The sequence below is a fragment of the Cetorhinus maximus genome, chromosome 6 (genome assembly GCF_964194155.1).
Source record: "Cetorhinus maximus chromosome 6, sCetMax3.hap1.1, whole genome shotgun sequence".
NCBI classification, from domain to species: domain Eukaryota; kingdom Metazoa; phylum Chordata; class Chondrichthyes; order Lamniformes; family Cetorhinidae; genus Cetorhinus; species Cetorhinus maximus.
In genome coordinates this window covers 43,057,610-43,081,646 of record NC_135884.1, presented here as the reverse complement: position 1 = coordinate 43,081,646, position 24,037 = coordinate 43,057,610, and the positions used below count along the sequence as shown (strand labels likewise).

The window sequence follows — 24,037 nt, the reverse complement described above, 5'->3', positions numbered from 1 at the left end:
ATTAATGAGGTTCTTGGAGTGAGTGAAAATAAAGGTGAGTAGATATTGAAACATACAGTAGAAAGATAAACTGTCATATTTAATATCTAATTCAATTGATTTTTTTTAGTTAGGATATTGTGAGGAGATCAGAAAATCCCATAGGCACAAACCAAAATAGTTGTCTACCATCTATAAATTACTCTAGTATCAAATTACTTTAAACTGCCTTCAAATTTAGCCGCAACCACGGCAAATTATCAAAGAGCTATTGTACTTAAAGAGAAACATAACCCTGGAGATGAGTGCTTGGAATGTAAAGTACTTATTCCTTGCTGTGTTCCAAGTGATTATTTTGCCATTTTACATTGTAAAATATCTGGCCATTAATCTTATTGGTATTTGTGGGATCCTACTCTGCACAAGGTGGGTGCCACGTTTGCCTACATTACAACGATTCAAAAGCATATCACTGGATGTTCATTGAGGTTGTGAAAATCATTATACAAAATATATAGCAGAAAAGCTTTTCCACAAGGTCAAGGAACCAAACTGCCACACCCTGGTATCAACCAAAATAACACCCAGGCAGAGTTGGTCAGTCCTGTTCTGATGAAAGGTTATTAACTTGAAATGTTAACTCCATTTCTCTCTACAGATGTTGCCTGACCTGCTGAATATTTCCAGCAATGTCTGTTTTATTTCAGAGTTTGTCAGCCGCTGAGCATTGTGATAAATACTATCAGTCTACTTCAAAACCACCCAACAGGAAAATAATAGCTCTTTGAATATTTTGGAAGAACCAACAGGATTGATGGCAATCCTTGGTACCTAATGCACTCCGCAGAGATCCACTTTAGCTAATATCACGAGACAGTGACTTGTTCAACCACTGGCAAAATGAATTTCATCCCGATCATCATATCTACCCTGTTTTACAAACTTATTTTCAAAAATACCGACTGCAAAAAAAATCAAAATCTCATCCTCTCATTTCTTTGTGGCCCTCTCTATAAAAAGTTAGCAATAAATTAAGTTTATGAAATATAATGCTGTACGCAGTAAATATCATGGACTTTAAATGATCCCATCATCTTTTAAATTCTACAAGGCCAGAAAATACAATCTTCACTGACCTGACTCATTCAGTCACAGAGCTGTTTCTTTTCAAAACTAACAGTTATCAAATACAATGAGAATGCAAGCGCACGTACTTCAACAATACAAGAAAACATCCGTCACACATATTCCATAAAGAGAGATTACTAGCTGCTAATTTCTACCATTGTAAAGTCACACAGATGGGTTTTTCCAATTTGGAGGGGAGGAGTGGAAAGAAGGGGCAGGAATAAATGGAAGAAATTTATTTTTAAATGTTGGAAACTACTACAATTGCTCTATGGAACTCTAAGTAACAAAAATCAGTTGCGTCAAACTTCAAAAAAAATATTTTATATATATATATATATTTATATACACACACATATAGAATGTAGACCCAGGAAAGATGTGTATGGTATTTCTGACCTCTCGTTTCACTGTACTTCCATAGCCCCTGTAGAGTCCTAGGATGCCCTGGAAGGAGGAGAGAAGACAACAATAATTATTCAGATAAAATTACTTGGGAACATTAATGCAACAAACTGTTAAATTCATTCTCAACAGTAAGAGAAATAGGCTATAAAATTAGAGACTGGCAATATTTTCCCCTCACATGGGACCTTTGCAGGATTATAGCTGGGTTTTAGCAAGGCCAGTGCTACTCAATCCTCAACATCTTGACTGCTCCAGATCAAGGGAAGCAATGCAGTAAACTTATAAAACAAGATCACCCTGGATCAGGATAAATGCAGATATCAATACAGTATTGGAGCAGAGATCTTGGTTACAACACACAAAACTGATGTAATGGACTCTGGAGCAAGATGGTGAAGGGCCCTAAACATTGTAAGTTCTGCGACTTTTCAAGCTTTATTGTAAACACACGTCATCAATTTCCTTCCCTGTATCAGGTACCAATGTAAGGTGCGAGCAAAAATATATGAAACTCTCCGCTCATCTTCCAATTGCTCAGTTGGTGAAAGCAATGCACAACTGACCCATAAAGATCAGAGGTCCCAGATTCAATTCTCACTCTGCACTGAATTAACAAGGTGGTGGCATAGATGCTGCAATTTGCTTCAAAACCTTCAGATAGAACAAAGGCAAGAATAGATCCATGATCTTTGCCTCCGGTAACTGTTGGAAATAAACTTGGGCATTAGGTAAGGTTGGATTGAGTTTAGTTGTGATACAATCCCAGATTCAAGTAGTTTGCTGACACACACCATCTGGACCCATATGAAGAACAGGGCAAGATACTGAAGGCCAGGTAGACATGCACAGCAGCAGGAATTAGGACGATTTTTTTAAACTACAGAGTAACTATTGCTAGTAAACTGAACTAATGAGATCAGAGGAGCACAAGAAGCAAGCCCCATTCCTGAAATATGGCTGCACTTACAAAGATGTCCTAACAATTAAGAGATAAAGTAGAGCAAATAATTCCAAAGGATTTCCAAAGCATTTTCTCTGAAAATGAATTCAATGAAGTCCTCAATGATATGGATGGTATTAAGGAACAATGATGTTATGGAAAATTAACCTCCAAAAATAGTTAATTGGGTTTGAACATATTAATTTGTCCACTTGGGTAGCAGAATTCAGCCACTCAAACATGACAAAAGCAGCAACAGTGAGCAGGAGTATTCTATGAATCTGTGGTTTAACTGAAAGAACGTTACATTGGCTATCAATCTAAAAAATTGTTCAATCATTCTCACTGAAATAAGCACCACGGAAGATGGTTTGGTGGTTCTGCATAAATTTATTTTGTTATGGCACAGCCGATGGTGAATGCTGAGCTGCTCAAATCCCAAAGGGAAACTTGAAACAACTGCCACAACTTGTTTTGCAATTTGTATAAATTTCGAGATGCGTGCCTTGAATTCAGTAGTTATAAGACCACAAAGTCTTATAGGTTTTTACAAAGCCAGATTAAACATTTAGTAACAAGAAAAATGATTTTAAAGCATATACATATGTCTACAATTTACTACTATAATAACTTCTAAATCCCCTACTTAATCTGACTCCCGGTTACACTTTCATTACGGCAACAGTAAGACACAGGCTTTAAAAGACCCAGGCAAGGTGACACACAATACCCTGAACCAGTCGAATTCAAAGTGAATTTTCCTAATTTCAGTTCTTTGAATACAGCAGCTTGAGGCATAGATGCTGAAGGCTTTTCACACTTGTTAGATCATAAAATGCCTACCCTTACACGCAGCCTGTTTCTTTATATATATTTTCCCCTTTGGGTGCAAATTCCCATTATTTCACTATGTCTTTGGACTTTACCTTTCTGATAATAAAAATCTCTCAATAGTACTAAGTTTTACCAGTAATATTTGGGAAAAATAAACACACTGTTTCTGAACTCCACCTGGCTAGGTGTAATATTTCACTCCATCTTTTGAAAACAATCTAGTCTGGTTTTTTAAAAATGCAAATGTCCTTTAACTCCTTACATCCTAAACTTTCCCCATGTTGACATCAACACCTTCAGACCAGCTGTCTTTAATCCGATTAAGTCTTACACACACACACACACACATAGAGGCACAGTTACCAATATTTAAAATAAATTCTAATAACATTATTATATCTTCCTGACAATTTCCACGGATACTTTTATTCAAATTTCTTGGCTTCAAAATGTACTGTAGTCTTACCTCATCAGTATAAAAATATAAACTACTTGTAATGAATTGGTGAGATAGGATTGGCAATGTTTGATCTGGTAAGGATGATTATGTATTTGAGAACTTTTTTTAAAGAAAAGGTCAGTAGAAGGGCTCAATATTTAATTTTCTGAAGTGATAAATCCGTAAGGATACCCTGCAACATGAATGCACAATCCTCGGGAGACTTAGATTGATAAATATCGACTCTTGGGAGAAATGTTATGTATGTGACCAATGTTTTCACAGTTACTGGCCAACCAGATAACAGTACCCTGGCCATTAGAATCTTGCCCGAAATTGGTGAAGATTCAGTTTCTAAGTGGAACGGACACAAATGGTTCTGAAAGTATGGAAACAAACATATTTCCTAAATAAAAACAGAAAATGCTGAAAGTACTCAACATTACTTTAACCTTAGAATAATTGTTGACCCAGTGTGATAATTACACTTTCTACATCTTTCTTGTGGCTTAACAGTGAGCTTTCCAATTCGTGATACAGTATCTATAACTTTTCAGCTATAGACTTGTATTCATAGGGTTTAAGGCTGATTAAACTAAACCAAATGCAACTATCTGGGTTTACTGCAAACTGGTCTTTCAAAACCAAAGCCACTAGTTAAAAACATAATATCATCTGACAAACTCTCAGACAATTTCCAACACTGCAAAATGCAACACAGAAGATGCATTTCTGTCTAGACTCTAATATTCTTCATTTACACATCCAGATGGTGCTATGCTGTACAGACAATAATGATCATCATGTCAAGTCTATTTGATAATTAGAGTCATCTGCACACAAAATTCAGTCCAATTAGCAAATTTGTCAATATGATCTATGAGGCAAAAGACCCAGACAGATATAGATCAAAGTAAGTGCCAAAAAAGGGGAGGCCCATCCCTCAAATTTTAATTATAATCATTCGATTGCACTGGAGCAAATTTGATGACTGATGCGTGTATAGATTAAATAAATGCACCATTTGCCACGTTACAACTTGCACTAAAAAATTTTTGACTTTTATTTTATACAAGTTGACAGAAACAAAATAGCAACAGCTCGGACAAATTTATAATGCACATGTAGATTTGCCAACCAAGTTAATTTTAGGGGTCTGTGAAGGTTGCCTACCATCGCCAGAACAAATATGATTCTTAATGCACACAAAACTGGAAATCACTCCCCAACTCAAAAGACTGGCTCATTCTCTTTCCCAGAAAACTACCTTTCTCTCTCTCTCATAAAAAGTTCTTTTCATTCATCATATACTCCCTATCTATCCCAGCCTTACAATTTTCATCAATATTTCACGTACTTCCCAATGTGAACAGCTGGCAGGTTTCCCTACTGTCTCAAAATTCACAACAGAAATGAGAGTTTTTGCAGAATAAACAGGACTTGGTCTTTGGTGATACATATTACCATGGCAAATGGAATATAAAAACATGTTCTGACACTGCTCCTTTCAATGCCACTAAAAGTTATTTTTCTTCAATTCTATTGATATCACACAAGATGGCTGTTATGAATAAATACTTTACACGGCTCATTTTTGATACATCTGAATTAAGAAAAAAGAAAATAATATTCAGAATACAAACCAGCAAATAAGCCAGTGCTCGCCAGCAGAAGAACAGGGTTGGATTTTACTCACTGTGCTGCCATGACTCCGCCCAAATGTCCCTTCAAGGACCTTTATTATATATTTGAAGAGGGCTTTAAGTGCTACTTGTTCCCTCTATAGGAAGCTTATTGCTCGCAGCAAGAAGTGGGGGAGAGGACAAAAATGGAGGCCAGCAAAAATTTTAATCACTGCAATGTCTCTTTAGGGCCTTCGAATTTGCAGACTTTTCAACTGAAGTTATCTTGTCAGAAATCCAGTGAAGGAGGAACCAGCTTTTGGCATTGAGCATGCCAGTAAAAGAAGGCAACCATGGCAGTGAACACCAACTCCAGCAATGTCCATAAAGGTGCTCAGTGCAATAATTGGTTATTGGCTTCCCCAAGTTAGCTAGGTGTAAGGAGATAATCGGAAAAAAATGGTCAATTTTCTGTTTTGTTCACGGGATCCGGGCACCACTGGCAAGGCCGGCAGTTAATGTTCATCACTAATTGCCCTGGAGGTGATGGTCGTGAGCCACCTTCTTGAACTGGCACAGTCCATGTGGTGAAGGTATTCCCACAATGCTGTTAGGTAGAGTGTTTCAGGATTTTGATGAAGAAATGGCGATATAATTCTGAGTCAGGACGATGTGTGACTTGGGAAGAGAACTTGCAGTTGCTGATGTTCCCATCTACTTGCTGTCCTTATCCTTCTAGGTGATAGAGGTTGGAGGTTTGGGAGGTGCTGTCAATGAAGCCAAAGGTTGCTACAGTGCATCTTTTAGATGGTACACACTGCTGCTACTGTGCGCCAGTGGTGAAGGGAGTGAATGTTTAAGGTAGTTGATGTCAATCAAGCAGGCTGCTTTGTCCTGGATGGTGTCAAGCTTCTTGCGTGTTGTTGGAGCTGTACTCATTCAGGCAATTGGAGAGTATTTCATCACACTCCTGACTTGTGCCTTGTAGTTGGTGGACAGGCTTTTGGGATTTAGAAGCTGAGTCACCCACTGCAGAACTCCCACCTCTGACCTGCTCCTGTAGCCACTGTATTTATATGGCTAGTCCGGTTCAGTTTCTGCTCAATGGTAACCCCGAGGATGTTGATAGTGGGGGATTCAGCGAGGGAAATGCCATTGAATGTCAAGGGGAAGTAGGTAGGCTCTCCCATCTTGTCCTCCATATCATCAATACTCTGTACTACCTTCCTGAAATCTCTCCTAGGAACCACAAGAGCCTTCACATATTTCCTCTCTTAAACTACTTCTTCCCTGCACAGAAACTCAGGCATCAAAGAAAGCAATCTAAGATTGACACAAGATAGATGCACTCATTTTCCCCATCTGTTCACATCCCCATTAAGAAGTGTTTTCAGGGCCGTGGGCTGCATTCCATATGATGGCAAGTAGACATTTAGTGGGCCATTTTATTGTGATAAAAACACTATATGAAAATATGCTGGTGGTGAAATTGTTATTAAAGTGCCTTCACATTCCTATTTTTTTTTCAAAGGGAAAAGTGAGCCACAACTGGAGAAGGAAAAGTGTCCCTGAGTACCTCAAGACATCAGCCACACGAAACCTTCCCATCACTGACGGATTACTGAGCAAAAGTAGGAAACTCACATCGAAAACAGACTCAACTGTGGGCACTAAGTAGACTAAAAGTGGTGAAAAATACTAGGTGAAAGCACAGATCTGTGACTGTGATCCTTGAAAGTTTTTTAAAAATCATTGACGGGCTAAAACGCAAAATGATTAGGGTAAGGCGGGGAAATGTCTACAGGAAACAGGTTTCCTAGTGAGAACCTTGATAAGTGTGGAGGAGAGCTAATGAATGGGCTTATGTAATGGCAGGACTAGCTTTGCTATGGGCACAGCTCTGAGGTAAAACTGTCATTTATTAGCTGCATGTATCAGGCTCTCCTGGGCTCTTCCGGATCACAGTGTGACAACAGCACGTGCTTCATTGCATCAGTGCTGAGCAGAGGCAGGAAGAGCTCAAACAACAGTCAGGATCATTTTTCTCTTACGGCTGCCCGAGGGAGCCCACAATGGGAAATTAAGCAGGGTGAAAATGCAGCTCGTGGCATTTTGTCTTTCTCTATCTTTCCCTCATGCCATAACCAGAAAGATACAAGCTGGTTTATTTTTCAATTTATTAAATATACCATCAACAACACAGCCACTTCATCAAGGGCAATAATCACTTATTTCATTATAAAATTAAGCTTACCTCATGCCTTATAGTGTCAACAAACACCTTATAAGTGCCCAGTGAGGGGTAAGCTTGGGCTCGTTGTTTCACAACTTCCGAAGGAACCCTTATCAGACATGCAACCTGTAAATAATCAAAATGACACATCAAACACATATAGAACTGGGTCAGAGAACAGATGTGACTCTGCACAACGTGATCACGTGTCTAACAAAACATGCAACTTTGAGAGAACAAATTCTTTCAGTTTGCTGTCATTAAAAGAAAGCAGGTCCTCTCATTTTTGAACTACATCACACAAATGCAGGATTCATTATACGGTCAATGACCCAAGCGTCATTATATTGACGCAATAAGAAGGCAGCTAATCTTGATCTGTTTAAAATATAGTAATTCAAGGATATCCAAACTTTTGAACGTGAGGCCAGGTACACATGCCAAAAGCAGTGAGTGGGACAGATATGATTACACAGAAATGAGAGACTTCCACATAAAAATAAATGAGCTATAGACAAGAATGCAAAACGCTTATAAAAGAGTTTCATTCATATCTGCAAATTTAATCCAGTCTTCACACAAAATAAGAATGCATTCATTTGCATTGCTTGGCTTATTATTTCTGTTCCACCTCAAATCAAAAAAACCTCAAATAAAAAGCTTAGGTATTGATAACTAAGTTTTACAGAAGTTGAAGACTCCATAACCGAGTAGCATGTCATTACATAACACGAGTCAATTTTCTACAAGACCTGCTATAAAAATCATTTACTAACGGACTGGTCTGTTTCTACTACTGGATGCTCTCCATCAATTCTCCCAATGAGCTTTGAAACGAGTTACACTAATCTTTACTGCTGTCAGCCATGGTTCAGTGGTAGCACTCTCGCCTCAGTCAGAAGGTTGTGTGTTCAGATCCCATTGCAAAGACTGGAGCATATAATCCAGTTTAACACTTCAGTGCCATACAGAGGAAATGTCGCACAGAGGTGTCATTTTCCAACAATAACCACAACTTATATTTATATAACACCTTTGAGGTAATGAAACATCCCAAAACCTTCACAGAAGCATTATAAAACAAAGTGTGACACCGAGCCACTAAGGAGATATTCGGTCAGATGACCAAAAGCTTGGTCAAAGAAGGTATGTTTTAAGAATTGTTTCATGGGAGGAAAATGAAGTAGAGGAATGGAGGGGCGTAGGGAGGGAATTCCAGAGCTTAGGGCCTAGGCAACTGAAGGCATGGCCACCAATGGTGGAGCAATTATAATTTGGAATGCTCAAGAGGCTGGAATTAGAAAAGAGCAGATATCTCAGAGGCTCTGTAGTTGAGAAGATTATACAGATGGGGGGAGGGGGCAGGGCAAGGCCACAAGGGATTTGAAAACAAGTTGAGAATATTAAAATCAAGACATTGCTTGACCAGGAGCCAATGTAGGTCAATGAACAAAGAGATGATAAGGGAACTTGCTGAGAATGAAGACATGGGCAGCAGAGTTACTATTTCAAAGAACAGCAATCCTAGACAATATTTATCCCGCAATGTAACAGATTATTGGGTCATTATTACTTTACTGTTTATGGGGTCCTGCTGTATGCAAATATGCTGCCATGTTTTCCTACATAACAACAGTGATGATACTTCAAAATTATTCAATGGGCTGAAAAGTGCTTTAGGGTGTACTTTGGTTATAAAAGGTTCTATATAAATGTAAATTTTTCTTTAAAAAAAAATTAGTATTTGCCTTCAAGGCTACTGGGAAAACACACCACACATAGATAATCTACAGATAATATAATTAAAATAACTAAGCCAGTGAGGGAATGGATGAAGATTGAATTAAGTATAAACAGAAGGACAAGAAAGAATGGTAAAATGATAGAAAACAACAAGGAAAAGCCAAATAAAAAGGCCAGTCAATTCATTATTTTATTATTTAACATTGAAATTACAATATGGAAACAGGGTGTTCAGTCCAATCAGACTGTGTTGGTATTTATTTTTCACATGAAGAGTAGCCCATGTACCTGCGCTGTTCCCATATCCCTTTAGACATTTTCCTTCAACCATCAACTGAACATATTCTTAAACATTAATACTGATTCTGCTGTAACCACTAACGTTGGTATAGCATTTTAGTCTCTCAACCGTCTATGTTTAGATTTTCTCCTACTGTCCATTCGAAACTCATTTACCACTTCAAACAGTCTGTTTCTATGTACTCTGTGCCATCCCTTCATAATTGTATCTCTATCAAATCATCCTGCAATCTCATTTGTGTTTATACTGAGGAATTAAACATTATTCTAGTTTGATACCATTGTGTATAAACAGGGTCTCCTATGTATACATCTAGGACTTCATCTCTCTAACGTTTTCCTCAAGATTTTAACTATCAAATCCTTTCTAAAAGAAAATATGTCCAATTCTATAGACAATAAATGGTCAATGGTTCCCTATATACCACACTTAGTGGGCACTCTATTGACACTTTCCAAAACCCAAGTGAGAAAAACAGTGATTCAAATTCCTGACTTCATGTTTTTTGAAATTTCTTACAATCAAAGATTAATTTTCTGTGCACTGCATCTATTATGAAAAACACACTTAAAATAATAAAGGGATACTTTAGCATTCATACCAACAAATTACATTACATTCCCATCAATCTTCTTGCCTGTCAAGAGACCAGCCAAAGTTCCTAACCTATTCACACAGCACTTTGATCTTAATACTGGTAACCATTGCAGCTCTCAAACGCACGTTTTGAGATTTGAAGCGGACAAAGTAATTTTAACAAGTCAAAATATAGTGTACTTCAATTATACTTTCATTATTTTAAATAAAGCATATCAATCTTAAAGACAACATAGAAGCCAAATGATGTAAATTTTAGTTGCTAGTGAGCTCTAATAACTTTTTACAAGTCACCCTGAATCATTACTGTTCCACTGATATAGTTAAAATCAAGTCAATTGTGAACACATTTACTAATAGATTTCACTTGTCATATCCTTGGTGAATCTAAAAAGATAATTTCGAGAACATCCAAAATTCTTAAGGTTAAGAATAACTTATGACCTCAATATGCCAAGAAAACAAGAATTGTCAACTTTTGTAGTATGCATAAATATTTATAGCACTTCACATTTCATGTCACTGCATGTCCTCACACTGGCTTTTTATCTCTTATTAATATGGTGACAGGGTGAACTGTTAAAAAGTCAGTGATGAAAAGCAATCTCTCCAGCTGAGGAGTACAAAGGAGCCAGCAGGGACTCCTGACTTCCACAGTGCAACAATTTCACTATCCAATGAGGCACAAAGTGGTCAGCAGGCCTTCCTGATTTCCACAGCATTCTGCATTTTATTTGGAATTAACTTTGATCTTTTTTAGAATTGAACCAGGTCTACATGGTCTGCATTGAAGAACAACTTTGTATGATACCTAAACTCCACAAGAGAATTTGGGCATTCAAATACTTACAATGTTTGCCATTTATGAAAAACTTAAAAATTCTATTAAGCATAATCTGGAGTTTATTATTCTACAGGGACTGTGATGTTTCATTTTACATCCACTTCTTTTCCAGCTTTCTTTCAGTCCTGCTTTGTTAATTCTCAATTTCCTAGGTGGAAGAGGCATAGCATTAAGCAATCCTGATTTGGATACGAATTCTGTTCCAGAACCTTTGCAGAAGCAAGAATGTGACGGACACTTTTCTCTAAAAATAATTCTTCGCTATCCTAAAATAATAATTTGCAGCAGCTGATCACTATATGCCACCTGTACTCAGTTTGTGTTAAATAGCTATTTAAAGCACAGCAAATATTTACTGAATTAAGATGGTGCAAATATATCAAAAGTACAGAACATTTAAATTGTAACATTGATTTAAAAGCTTCTGTGCAATGGTGAAAAAAACCTACACAACTTAAAGATGTCAAAGCCCCACAGGAATTTTCAACATCTTCCTGAGAATGGAGTAAACATTATAAAAGAGAAAATATTGTCTATAGGCGATTAAAAATCTTCAGACCGCACACACTTTTTGCCCACAAATTAATTTCTCTTTTTTTTTTAAAGTCAAAGGAATAAGTTGTTTTATTCTGTAAAATCATAGTCAAACTATACCTCAAGTTCATTTATCTACCATTACTCCATATCCTGATACCCTTGCCTAACAACAATCTAGACATCTCAGGCTTGAATTTTTTAATTGATTCAACATCCACAGCCTTCAGAAAAAGATGTAGAGAAGTGTTTCCTGAATTCAACCTTAAATGGCTCCTTTCAATTTAAAGATGTAAACTTCTAAATTGATTATTCCGTGTATAAATGGTTGCCTGTCAAAATGCAGTTGCAGACCTACCAGAACTAGAGGCGCAATGGCTGGTTCAAACAAGTTCAACCACCAGTTGCACCTCGGGTAAAATTGCTTTTTAAACTTTCTTGGTTCTCATGTACTAATTTTATCCTTCAGTTCTCCCAGGCCTTTGCCGTGGTCCCACCACCGCATCACCAACCCCCAACTCCAACTGACCAGTGGCTCCGTTGAATTCCCAATTCCCCTTGTTTCTACTCTATCCTGGCCTTCTTTAAAAAGAAACTACTTCAGGCTTACTGCCTCAATCCCTGCTGGTTGACTCATTATAACAACTTTAACTCCAAACCTATAGTTAAAATTCAGACTCCTAGTTGTCCAAATATTTGTCTTCAAGCCTGTGGCTCTGCTCCTCTCAAAAAATCTGCAATTAACTCCTAAGCTTGAATCCAAGCCCAACCTCTCTAGAAAGAGAGATTAATAATTCAACCGTAAAAAGATGTGAACTCTTTGCCTAGCTGTCCTCCAAAAAATTTTACATGCACTCTTTCCCACTTCATTTGAAGTGCAGCAACATGTAATGTCACTCAGCTCCACTCTGCATTGTCAAGTCTGAAAATAAATGATGACACTGTTCTGAGGAGTATTTACCAGCTATAAATAAAACAATTTCCAAAACACTGACCACACCCCTCCCTTCTGTGCCTAACTCTGCAATGCTGTCTTCTAAAAATTACAATTTTGCTGCTCGAAATTTAAGCAAAAATGAAATTGCACAGACTGCTAAAAGAAAATATGCGAAAAAACCACACTCTAAAACAAGATTTACATGAATGGATCTCCTACGGTGTTACAACAGACAACATGGCCTCTCTCCTTCTTGCCTATCATCCTGTTATCCTGTTTCTGATCCTTTCTCCGTCCCTCACACTCTTTCTGTTTCTTTCTACTTCACTGTCTCTTTGCTTTTCTCTGTGTTTCTTTGTCCTTGCTTTCCATGTGGGAGGGAAGTAGTGCTGGTGCATTTGTGGCACAGAAAAAAACTGCTACCTCCTTGCCACATGGGCTTCAGTGGTTCAAGGCGGTCCATCACCACCTTCTCAGGGCAATTAATTTTGGCCAACAAATACTCGCCTCACCAGTGATGCCCATGCCAAGGAATGAATAATAAAAAAAATTGCATTTCCCAACTTGGGTTGCAGAGTGATTATGGCCTACAGCAAACAGACTTTTCTCATTGCTTTAAACACTTTCTACCCCAACACTCCACTCGCTCTTATAGTATGCTCTAGTTTTTAGGCCTTTCAATTTTCCTCCTCCTCTTCTCTAGTCTTCTCCCAATAAACTTCAATTGCTGTCCTACTTCTTCCCTCCAAACTATTCATTTACACTGTATCCTTCCCTCCTCAGCCCACATTTTTTTTTATTCAGCAAATTTATAAAAGTACATTACAAAAGAGGTCAATGTCAAGTCTGAAAATAAATGATAGTGCTGTTCTGAGGAGTATTTACCAGCTATAAAATAAAACAATTTCCAAAACACTAACCACACCCCTCCCTTCTGTGCCTAACTCTGCAATGCTGTAGTGTAAAAATTACAATTCTGCTGCTCAAAATTTAAGCAAAAATAAAATTGCACAGACTGCTAAAAGAAAATATGCAAAAAAAACACACTCTAAAACAAGATATACATTAATGGATCTCCTACGGTGTTATGACAGACAATACGGCATTACATTAAGTACAATGCAGGTCAGTTTCTTTCAATACCGTACATGAGGCTCCGCACTACAGATTACATTTACAATGTACACTCCTCAACCCACAATCAATTATTCACCTCTTCCAAAACCTTCTATTCATTAGCCTTTCATTTTTACTCAAACATCCCAAGACCAGACGCCCCTTTGCATTCAACTTTTTATTTCTCTCCAAGAGACCTTGGGCGGAATCATCCTAGATTTGCACTAAGTGCAGTAGTGGGTGAGTAAAACGATGTTACTCTGCACTCGCCTCAGAGTTCCCCTCAAAGTGCAGCCGGCTAAGTGCACTCCTTTTATATGCTGTTGTGAAACATGTCGGTGTGGTGGGCGGAAGATCCAGCTGCGGGGATGAGTCCAGCAGGCTAGCCGTATAATGATATGTAGATGTATTACAATGAGGTTCCCGACGTCCGATGACAAGAAATGCGGCCATCATCGACGGGTTGAGCGGACGATTGCAAACTGGTTTCATGACGTCGTGAAACCGATTTTTGGCCTTCCTGCTATATTGTCCGCTCACGCCACCGAACACACCCGACGCCAGTGGCCAAGGACGATTGCACCCCTTGTTTCCTTTAAAAAATCAACTAAATCAAATTTTGAATTGTTAAAATGTATGCCACATTTATTCTTTATATTCATTTAAAACCTTATTTTCAACATTTGAAATTGAAGTTAGGCAGAACTTTTGCAGGGTGCATTTTGAATGATTTGTAGGGGAAAGAACAGTATCACAAAGTGGAATGGCAGGTAAACCTTGGTGTTGCAGGGAAAAAGAATAGGCAGCCTTAGTTAAGTGTAACAGGTGAGTGCGTATAATGAAAATCTAAAAAAAAATAGCAGAATTTATAGCTTCAAAATAAGGAATCAATTATGTTTCATTCTGGTCCAATTAGCTTCTGGTTTCTATCCTCAAAGTACTGATTGAAACATGGGGTACTGAAGCTCAAGCAGATTAGCAAAACTTTTCTTCCTCAATCAACTATTCATACTTAATTCAGAATGGTACAAACTGCATCTCCATCGATGAACATTAACCTCTGCAAGCACCAACTTGGTATGAACATCAGATCACTCACTTTGTTCCCAAATAGTAATTTAAAATGCAAAACCAGTTTTGTGTCTTCGAGGAATATAGTAATCAGCTGCATGTTTCATTAGCTGTAAAAATTATACTGCAATCATTTTATTTTATTTCTATGTAACATGGTGGCACTTGATCAATTTAGCAAAAGTCATCGATGTTTTAATTACACTGTTCTGCCTATGTGATACTGTCAATCGGTTACAATTTACTAAAGCACATGAAGCAACAAACCCTCCAGGGTGGAGACAAAACAGTGAGGACACAAAACAAATCATTTGAATTTTTGAAATGAAAACTATTGTAAATGTCTTGGACTGCTCAATTCAGATATCTAGGCAAATGGCCATATGAATTTACACATTTAATTCAAAATATTAAAGGATTTTGTGGGGGCAATACTTCATTATGGTAAACAGAACTCTTGCATTTGGAGTGTTCAGTGCAACATTATAGAAATGAATCAATGCATCATGCATGAAACAATGAATGTCTTACTATAAAAACTAATCTGTTTGTCAAGTCATTATCCTTCAACATAATGAAACCGCCACATATCGTGTGGGTGAACCTGACCACTTCAAAATTCTGCAAAAACCACAAAAGGCAAGTGTTGGCAGCTGCATATAAGTGACACCCCTATTCCCAGTCAGAATGGAGAAGATTGGCAGTACACCCACCATTCACGCATTGGAGACCATGCTGCTATAAATGACTCCGATTGACTTCTACAGACATAATTTGGAAGTAACAATTCTTCATTCAATGAGTTTTGATGGAGAAATAATTAATTGGTTCTGTAATTATTCTCCACTCACTCCATTCTGCAGGGAAAAAGTTGCTGCAGGTTTGGTCACAAGTTGTGTTTCCTATGATTTATTTTTAAATTGACTCTGTGAATGTTTACTTTGCTGAGTAAATACATTGTTTGCTGCAAAATATATTGTTTTCTCTAAGGCCTGACCTGTTTCCAACTCGTTGTAATGACAATAGATACTCCAAATCTTGCTCCCTAACAACATTTTCCATGTCCCATTTTCTATTGTTGTGTACTCAAGCCACCAAGTCAAATGGCGGATCGTTTTGGCTTCGAACCTAACAAAAATATCACTATCAGAGTGCAAAAACCAGAGGAGACAGCTCAGTGGGATTGTGGTGCATGAAGCATGAATCATGTCAAAGAATGAAGACTAGAGAGGCAGAATGAGGAAGGACAGAGTGGGAAATTGGATCGGAGGTGGATAGAAATCCCAGCCACTGGAGCAAATCTCCAGAGACATCATCATATTGGTCTGAATTGCAGAGAATGATAACCAGGGTTACCAGGGTTCTCATTATGTGGTATTATATACACTATGGATGGACAACTGTTTCAAAGATACCACAGAAAAAGCCATGGTGGCATGACTGGACCACTGGGTTTCTTGTTAAAGAGGTGGTGTACAACTTCAAATATTTCAATGATTTTCACTTGAAGAGTTGCAGGACAGTGAGATTAAGGGTTAACTTTATCTGCAGTACCTCGCATATTGAATTAATTGTAGACATGTCCCATGATACTACTCTCTTTATATGGCCAGAAAAGTGAAAAATTAATAACTTAAACTATAACTAATATATATTCACAATTATTGGGGAATAATAAGGGACCATGAAATAGGTGTAACTGCCTTGTAATGCCTGATGTTGACAAAAGTGGAAGTGTTCAATTTCAGGTGCAGACATCTTTTCATCTTGACAAAATACCCCTCCAAACATATGGGAACATGATAACACCTTTCTCTCCACATTGCTTTTCTTCAGCTCAGAGAACTGGTTTTAATTCAGTGTAAAGTTAAAAGATTTAATGTTTTGCATTCAGAATTTACTTGGTGTCCAAGCATCCGAAGAACAAAACTGCTACCCTAGTGCGACACAAGAATAACCATTGAGAGAAACTGAAGAGAAGTCTTTACCACAATCTGCAACAGCTGCAAGGTTGGGATTAAGGCAAAAGTTCAGATGTTTAGTACATCTTGAATCAGTATGTAACGCATCTGAGTGTCTTCATTGATAATAGATCCAAAATGCAGAAGATTGTTCATCTTAAGCTAATGAGAATTGAAAATTTTAGTTTTCATTAAAGTAGTGATAGTATACAATTACAACTAGCAGAGCACAATGCATAAAGATAAACTACCCAAATTATCATAAATTATCTAATTAGAAGTTAGCAGACATGAAGCAAAGTCATTGCCTCAATGAGTGACAGCAAGGTACACAGTCTGTGTTAATGAATGCAAAAATATGTTGATAGTAAGGAGAGAAAAAATGGAACAAAAATTTAAAAAAGGCATTTCTCAGAAGCTGAATCATTTGTGTAAAAAAATCAATCAAATTAAAGCCTGCCTTTTCCTAGTATTAAATCTGCTCTCCCTAAGTACACTGGGAGAAAAAGGCAATGATGACAATTCCAAAATCAAGTTTTTGGAAACCTCCAAGTGTACAGTGCGGCTCTAAATTCATCATCAATGTCTAAAGAGTATCAAGCATGAAAGCCAAGTATAGTGTTGTAAGACAGCAGTGGTTGGTAAACCCATAATTTCTGTAAGGTATATTTTGTCTTTTAAAAATAGGCACTAGATGTATCCTTAACTACTCTTCCAAGCAGTATCTGGAGACTTAAAATCCCCATCTAAAGAATTATTTGCTGCTAAATGTTTGTGGCTCACTTAAATTAACCCATCCAAATGTTTTTAACCCAACTTTTAAATTAACCCTTATACAGTCAATCTCTTTTCAGAAGACCAGGGCATCAGAGTCAGAATTAATCTCTTCTTGCCAAATCAAAGTCAATTAAATCATGAACTAATATTTCTTCATTAATATTTATAATAACAATCACTAGCATTTAATACAAAACACTATAAAGTACTTAAATAGGCATAATTAACTGATGGAATTAATAAGTTTAAGATTACAAAGGCAGTTCAAGTGTATCTGTTATTTATCAGCTGGGTTTTACTCACTAAGAGTTAACAGGAAACTCAATGTCCAAGGTTGACATGAAGTTTAGATGGTTAATTTAAGATTATATTTCTTGTAAAACTGACAAGCTTTGACTAAAAAGTATACTAAATATATAAACAATCTAGTCCGTTCAGCTTACTGCTAATAAAAATGCATCGTTAGCATTGATTCTTGGATTGACAATAACCTTGCTCATCGAGGTCAGCACAGTATAGTAGGTTGTCTCGGCTCCCACTGGTGGCTGTTATCAGTCTCCTGGACAATCAAAGCACTGAACCTCCATCCACTGATGTGGTATCCATTACCTTTCAGATCATCTGCTTCGCTTAGGTAGATCCAGCATTCACATCCGTAGCTATTATTTGGAATTGATGTCGTTAAAACCTTTCTTCCCTTCTCAAGGAAACTTGCACATAAATGGCACATTTCAACCATATCTGACCCAACCTTTGAACCTTCCTTCAGATCTCCTTGAGTTTCTCTGACCTTTGGGCACTCTTTCAGAGCCTTTCTGCTCAACTGAAAGTGTCTGAAGCCTTCTCTAAATTTCTCTCTCTTATGGTTGCTACAATCATAATCTTTTCTACTGTTAATTTCCATAAAAAAACTTCCTCAATGAGCATTGGGCAATCTGCATGATGCATGTACTTGTATTTACCATTAAGGTGCCAATTAGCAAAGGTGAGCAGGCAGGAGAAACAATATGCATAGAATATAATGCAAAACTTTGATGGGGAGTTTATAGACCTCAAGATAGCAGTGATAAAGTAGCAACATCACCACGGATATCAAAGAAGCTTGTTACAAAAATAGATTGTCTATAAGGGAGACTTGAATTTTCACACAGACTGGGGAAAGCAGAACCTCCCAAGTCCCAGAGGCATTGAATTTCTTGGGTGTAGTGTATTCAGAACAATTTTTCTGCAACATTATGCTCTTGAACCATCAAGAGAACAGGCCATCTCTGGTTTATTGAATGAGTAATGAGCTTGAGTTAATCAATAACCTAGCGCTAAGGGAACACTTGGCTAATGGTGACCACAATGTGACAGAATTTGATATCAGGCTTGATGGGGAGAAGGGCGAGCTGTAAACTAAGGTTTTAAATTTAGTCAAGGCTGATTTTGGAAGGATGAGGCAGGAGTTGATCACAATTGATTGGGCAGAAATATTAATGCATTAAACTACAGATGTACAGTGTGAGACATTCAATCAAATGTTTGGAAGAATACAAGACCTGTACATAACCATTAAAGGCAAGAACTCTGTGATTAAACAACTGTGGTCAACAAGGGAAAGTGAGAGAAAGTATAAAACTTAAAAGATAAAGGGTGTATAACAAAGGCAAAGAACAGTAGAAATCCTATTGACTGGGTGAGATATAAAGGACAAAGGGTTACAAAGGAAGTGGTAAGAGCTGCAAAAAGGTATTACGGGAAAAAGCTTGTGAGGGACATCAAGGACAACAAATGAAGGTTTTTTTTTACAAATATATTAAAAGAACGAGAGCAGCTAATAGTAATGTGGGCAATGACAGGCACAGGTGATACTGTAATTGGAAATCAGAAAATGATGGACTTATTTCACAGCTTCTTTGCATCGGTCATCACTGTGGATGATAAGGTACCTAAGAAGTAACTAAGATACTAGGGAAATGAAAAATAAATCTAGGGGAGGAACTAACTAGATTCAATAAAGGTTAAAAAATGGTGATGGGGAAACTAATCAGATTGAAGATAAAAATAAATCACCATAACCCAATGTTTTCTATCTCAGGGTTTTAAAAGACATAGGTGAGTAAATTGCTGATACATTAGTCATAGGCCTGAATCTTCCGATCGGCGTGCAGGGGCAGGCCCCGCACACCGACGTGTAAACTGACATGGTGACATTGGGCATGTGTCCTGACGTCACCACGCATCATTCCGATCATCAGTTCGGTGGGCGCACACTGGAGTCAGCTGCATGCCCACCGAACTGTCAAAGGCCTATTAAGGCCATTAATCAACTAATTGAGGTACTTGTCAGGGCTGCCTGCCCAACCTTAAGGGGAGGCGAAGAGCCCAGGCAGCCTTCGCATTTTTCATGGAACCTCATCCATGGGCGGGATGAGGTTTCATGAAGGGCTTATTAATTAAATAAAAGGTTTCATGTAAATTCATAAATATGTCCCAACTCATGTGACAATGTCACATGAGGGGACATATCTGAACAATTTTATTTTTTTATTTTTTACATTTTTGTTACTTTTAATCTCCCCGAGGCAGTTCCGTGCCTCAGAGAGATTTCTGCGCTCTCTTACGTGAAAGAGCGCAGGCCCTGATTCTCCCTCCTCCCCCCCGCCTGCACAGGTAGCGCTGAGCGCTTCCAGATGCACCTCACACTGGGCGGGCCTTCATTGCCTGCCCACACAAAATGGCGGCAATCGGCTGCACCCCTGCCCGTGCCCGGTCCCGCCCAGCGGGGAGAAAATTCTCCCCATAATCTTCCAAAACACACTTGATTCAGGAACTGTTCTCTTGAATTGAAAAACTGTTGAAGTCACTCCATTACTTAAGAAGGGTAAGGGAGATTAATTAAGAATTTTTGACTGGCATGCTTCGTAAGGCCAAGAGATTTTTTTTGCAAAGTAAAAACTACTGAGTGCTGCAAACTCTAAGATGCTTGCTGGAACGTGCTTGTAGCCCTTAGTGAAACACTATTGGTCTACCAATGGTTGTTGAAAATTACTAGAATCTGTTATTAAGCACAGAGTGACTAAGAATTTGGGAAAATATCAGCTGATCAAAGAGCGCCAGCATGGTTTTGTAATAGTTAAGTCATTCTAATAAACCTAGTTGAACTTTTTTTCAAAGGAAATAACTGACATGTTAGCGAAGGGAGTGTCTATGGATGTTATTCTTTGAGCTCCCAAAAGGCATTCAACAAAGTTCCATAAAGAAATGGTTAATAAGAGACCATATGACATTGGAGGCAATCTGATGGCTTGGACAGGAAATAGATTTGGAGGGAGGAGACAAAAAGCAGATGCACCGGGTATGTACCCCTACTGGCAGGATGTGACTAGTGGTGCCCCCCCCCCACCCCCGCCCCGCCAGGATCTATACTAGGACTTCAGCTTTTCATTACATTTATAAATGACTTGAATGAAGGGAGAGTGCACCACATATCCAAGTTTGCTGACAACATTAAGTTAAGTGGCACAGTAAATAGTGTAGATGGGAGCAGGAAATTGCAAAGGGACATTGATAGATTTGAGTGAGAATACAAATCTTTAACAGATGGAGTTTAATGTGGGAAAGTATGAAGGCATCCATGTTAGGTCCAAGAAAGATAGGTCAGAATATTTTCTAGATGGTGAGATGGTAGGAACTGTAGTTGGGAGAGAAGTAAAGGAGTCCAAGTACAGAAATCACTAACAGCTAGTGGACAGGTACAAAAATATAATTAATGGAATCTTGGCCTTTTTCTGTAACTGGACCAGATTTTTGACTGGCATGCTTTGTAAGGCCAAGAGATTTTTTTTCTTCAAAATAAAGTAAAAGCTACTGAGTGCTGCAAATTTTAAGATGCTTGCTGGCAAGTGCATGTAGCCCTTAGTGAAACACTATGTTTCAGAAGTCTGATACCTGTTATGGCCGATGCAGTTGGTAAAACTGAGTTATTTAAAAATCCCAGGGAAACTTTAAACAACTGTCATAACCTAGATTTTTATTTTTGTATGTTTGGGATGCAGCTCTAGATTCAGGAATCAGACCACCAGTTCTCGAGAGGTTTTATATCAATATACATGAGACACTTATTCATTTACACAAGTTAAATATGAACACATGGCTACAAATTACTATCATAACTTTAAGAAATTCCCAAACTAATCTGCATTAAGGCAACAGCAACCCATAGACTTTCAGCAGACACCAGGCAAAGCATTTTCACCCTACAAATTCAAAATGAGGTTCCTTTCACTTTAGTTCCTGTGGAGACAGTTGAAGGCTTACAGCTGCTTTGATCTTACATTGCCTCTGCCCTGCACACACAAAGCTGCTGTCTGTTATACCCAACACAGCTCATTGAATGTAAATTCTCATTGTATCACAAGCCCCCTGGAACTCTACCTCTTCTAACAATAAAACCCCTTTCATAGTACCAATTTTATTAGTAACATAAACATATTGCTTGGTTTCTGCTAGCTAGGTGGCAGATTTCACCCTACTTCTTGAATGCAAATGCAAATGCAATCCAACTCTCTTACATCTCAAAGATAGTACACATCAAAGCAGCCAGACTAGCTGGTTATAATCCAATTAAGACACACCCACAGACCAAACCTCTATTTTGAAAGAAAAATATTTTCCAATAATATTATATACATTAATAGCTTCATGACATACTGGATAACTATTGTGAACAGCTTTGGGCTCAACTGGCTGGTAACAGGCAATTACATACAAACAATGGAGTCTTTGTAAGTCGGCTTGAAGATCAAAGCTGATATTCGAGGGAGTTATGGAAATAGCCGTGGGAAACCAAAAGAAATATGGAAAGTAGTTCTGAACATGCTGTACATGTAAAGGCTATAGCAGGCCATGAATGTAGTAGATAACTTTATGGGGGGCGTTCACCCCATGGTTTAAACAAAGAAGCTGATGCAACACTGGACATTTTATATTGCCATAGCTTATGGCATATAAGTTGGCCTGGTGTATAAGATGACCCTATTTTTACTGCACCTAAATATCATGCCTTTGCATACACTCCACGTATAAGTCGACACCCCCACTTTCAGCTATGAAATGTTATACTCACATTAGTAGACGGCTTCAATTTTTCACCCCAGAAATGCATGTTTTACTTATCTTAAAGTATAAGCTGGAGCATGGGATCAAGCAGGCGATACGGGCTGTGTAGTGAAGAAGATGCGCGGGAGCTTAAGGCATACTCACACAGAGCAGACCATGTATGGCATGGTGAATGGCAAACAGAAATGGGCCCACCAGCAAAACGAATGAAATGCTGCTTTCATATTCAAAGTTGTAATATTTGCTAGCTCATCAAATAACTGTGCTGCAGCAAGGAAAATCAGTGTTGGTGAAACACTGGTGTGAGAACGGAAGAACAGAGGCAGGCCACTGACCTGATCTTGAGAAGCATGTATGGGTCCTCGAAAATCATCAAAATGGTTACATCATCACCAGCACTTAAGAAGCCAAACCAAACCCCAAATTCAGCAAAGACTTCAGACCAACAGCATGTTGGTATAGCTGCTTTCTGGAATGAAACGGGCTAGTGTTGTGGCAGAAGACCAAGATTGATCAGGGATTACCAAAAGACCTTGATGCCAAAGTTAAGAGTTTTCAGTGATTAATCATTAGAGAGCGGCAAAAACACAAGTATCCATTAAGTCACATCGCCAACATAGATGAAGCACCCGTGAATTTTGATATGCCCAGCAGTCAAACGTGGAGTGGAAAGGTTCCAAGACAGACCTAGTGAAAATATCAGGACATGAAAAGACAAGATTCACAGTGGGAGTAGCCAGCATGGCCAAAGAAACAAAATTAAAGCATACGGTAATATTCAAATGTAAAACCATAGCGAACATCAAGATGCCTGCAGGAGTTTCTGTGCATGTCCATGACAACGGTTGGATGGATAAGGGTAGAGTGAAGTTATGGATCAATAATATGTGGATTAGATGTCCCAATGGCCTACGTAAAGAATGCAGCTTATTAGCATAGGGCATGTTCCGATCCCAAACAACCAATGACGTCGAGAGGTGTCTACAAAGAAAGAACGCCCACATTGCAGTTATACCAGGGAGTCTAACATCCGTAGTTCAACCTTTGGATATGTGCCTCAACAAGTCATTCAAGCATCATGTTCCAAATGGAATAGACGAATGATTGATGGAAGAAAAGCCATCACAAAGCATGGAAATGTGCGTGCTGCCCCGCTTGATGTTGTGTGTGGTTTCATCATCAAATCATCGGATGTTACCGGTGCTCCAAATGTCATAAGATCAATCAAAAAATGCAGAATAATCAATTCAATGGATGGGGAGGAATATGATTTATTGTGGAGGATTATTGTGAAAGCTAAATTGCCACATCTGATCCAAAGTGGGATCCTTATAATAATAATGCCATAGCCAAAGTGACTCAGAATGAATTGATGAACTCTTTGTGTCAGATGCCTGAGGCAATGAGTTTCACAGTTTTAAAACACTTTTATTGTGGTTAAAGGTATCTTTGTACAATTAATTCATTCAA

General features: G+C 38.2%; 1 protein-coding gene across 3 annotated transcripts in view; it reads right to left on the bottom strand.

Annotated features, from left to right (window-relative positions):
• The window catches only part of slc25a26 (solute carrier family 25 member 26), a 218,451-nt gene that overhangs the window by 157,214 nt on the left and 37,200 nt on the right, over window positions 1-24,037 (bottom strand). For all 3 annotated transcript variants that reach the window (XM_078543675.1, XM_078543676.1, XM_078543674.1), the window contains exons 4-5: window positions 7,605-7,709; window positions 1,507-1,554 (exon numbers count right to left, since the gene is read on the bottom strand). In XM_078543675.1, coding sequence (XP_078399801.1) covers window positions 1,507-1,554; window positions 7,605-7,709 — 153 coding nt within the window. The remainder of the gene's footprint in view (window positions 1-1,506; window positions 1,555-7,604; window positions 7,710-24,037) is intronic.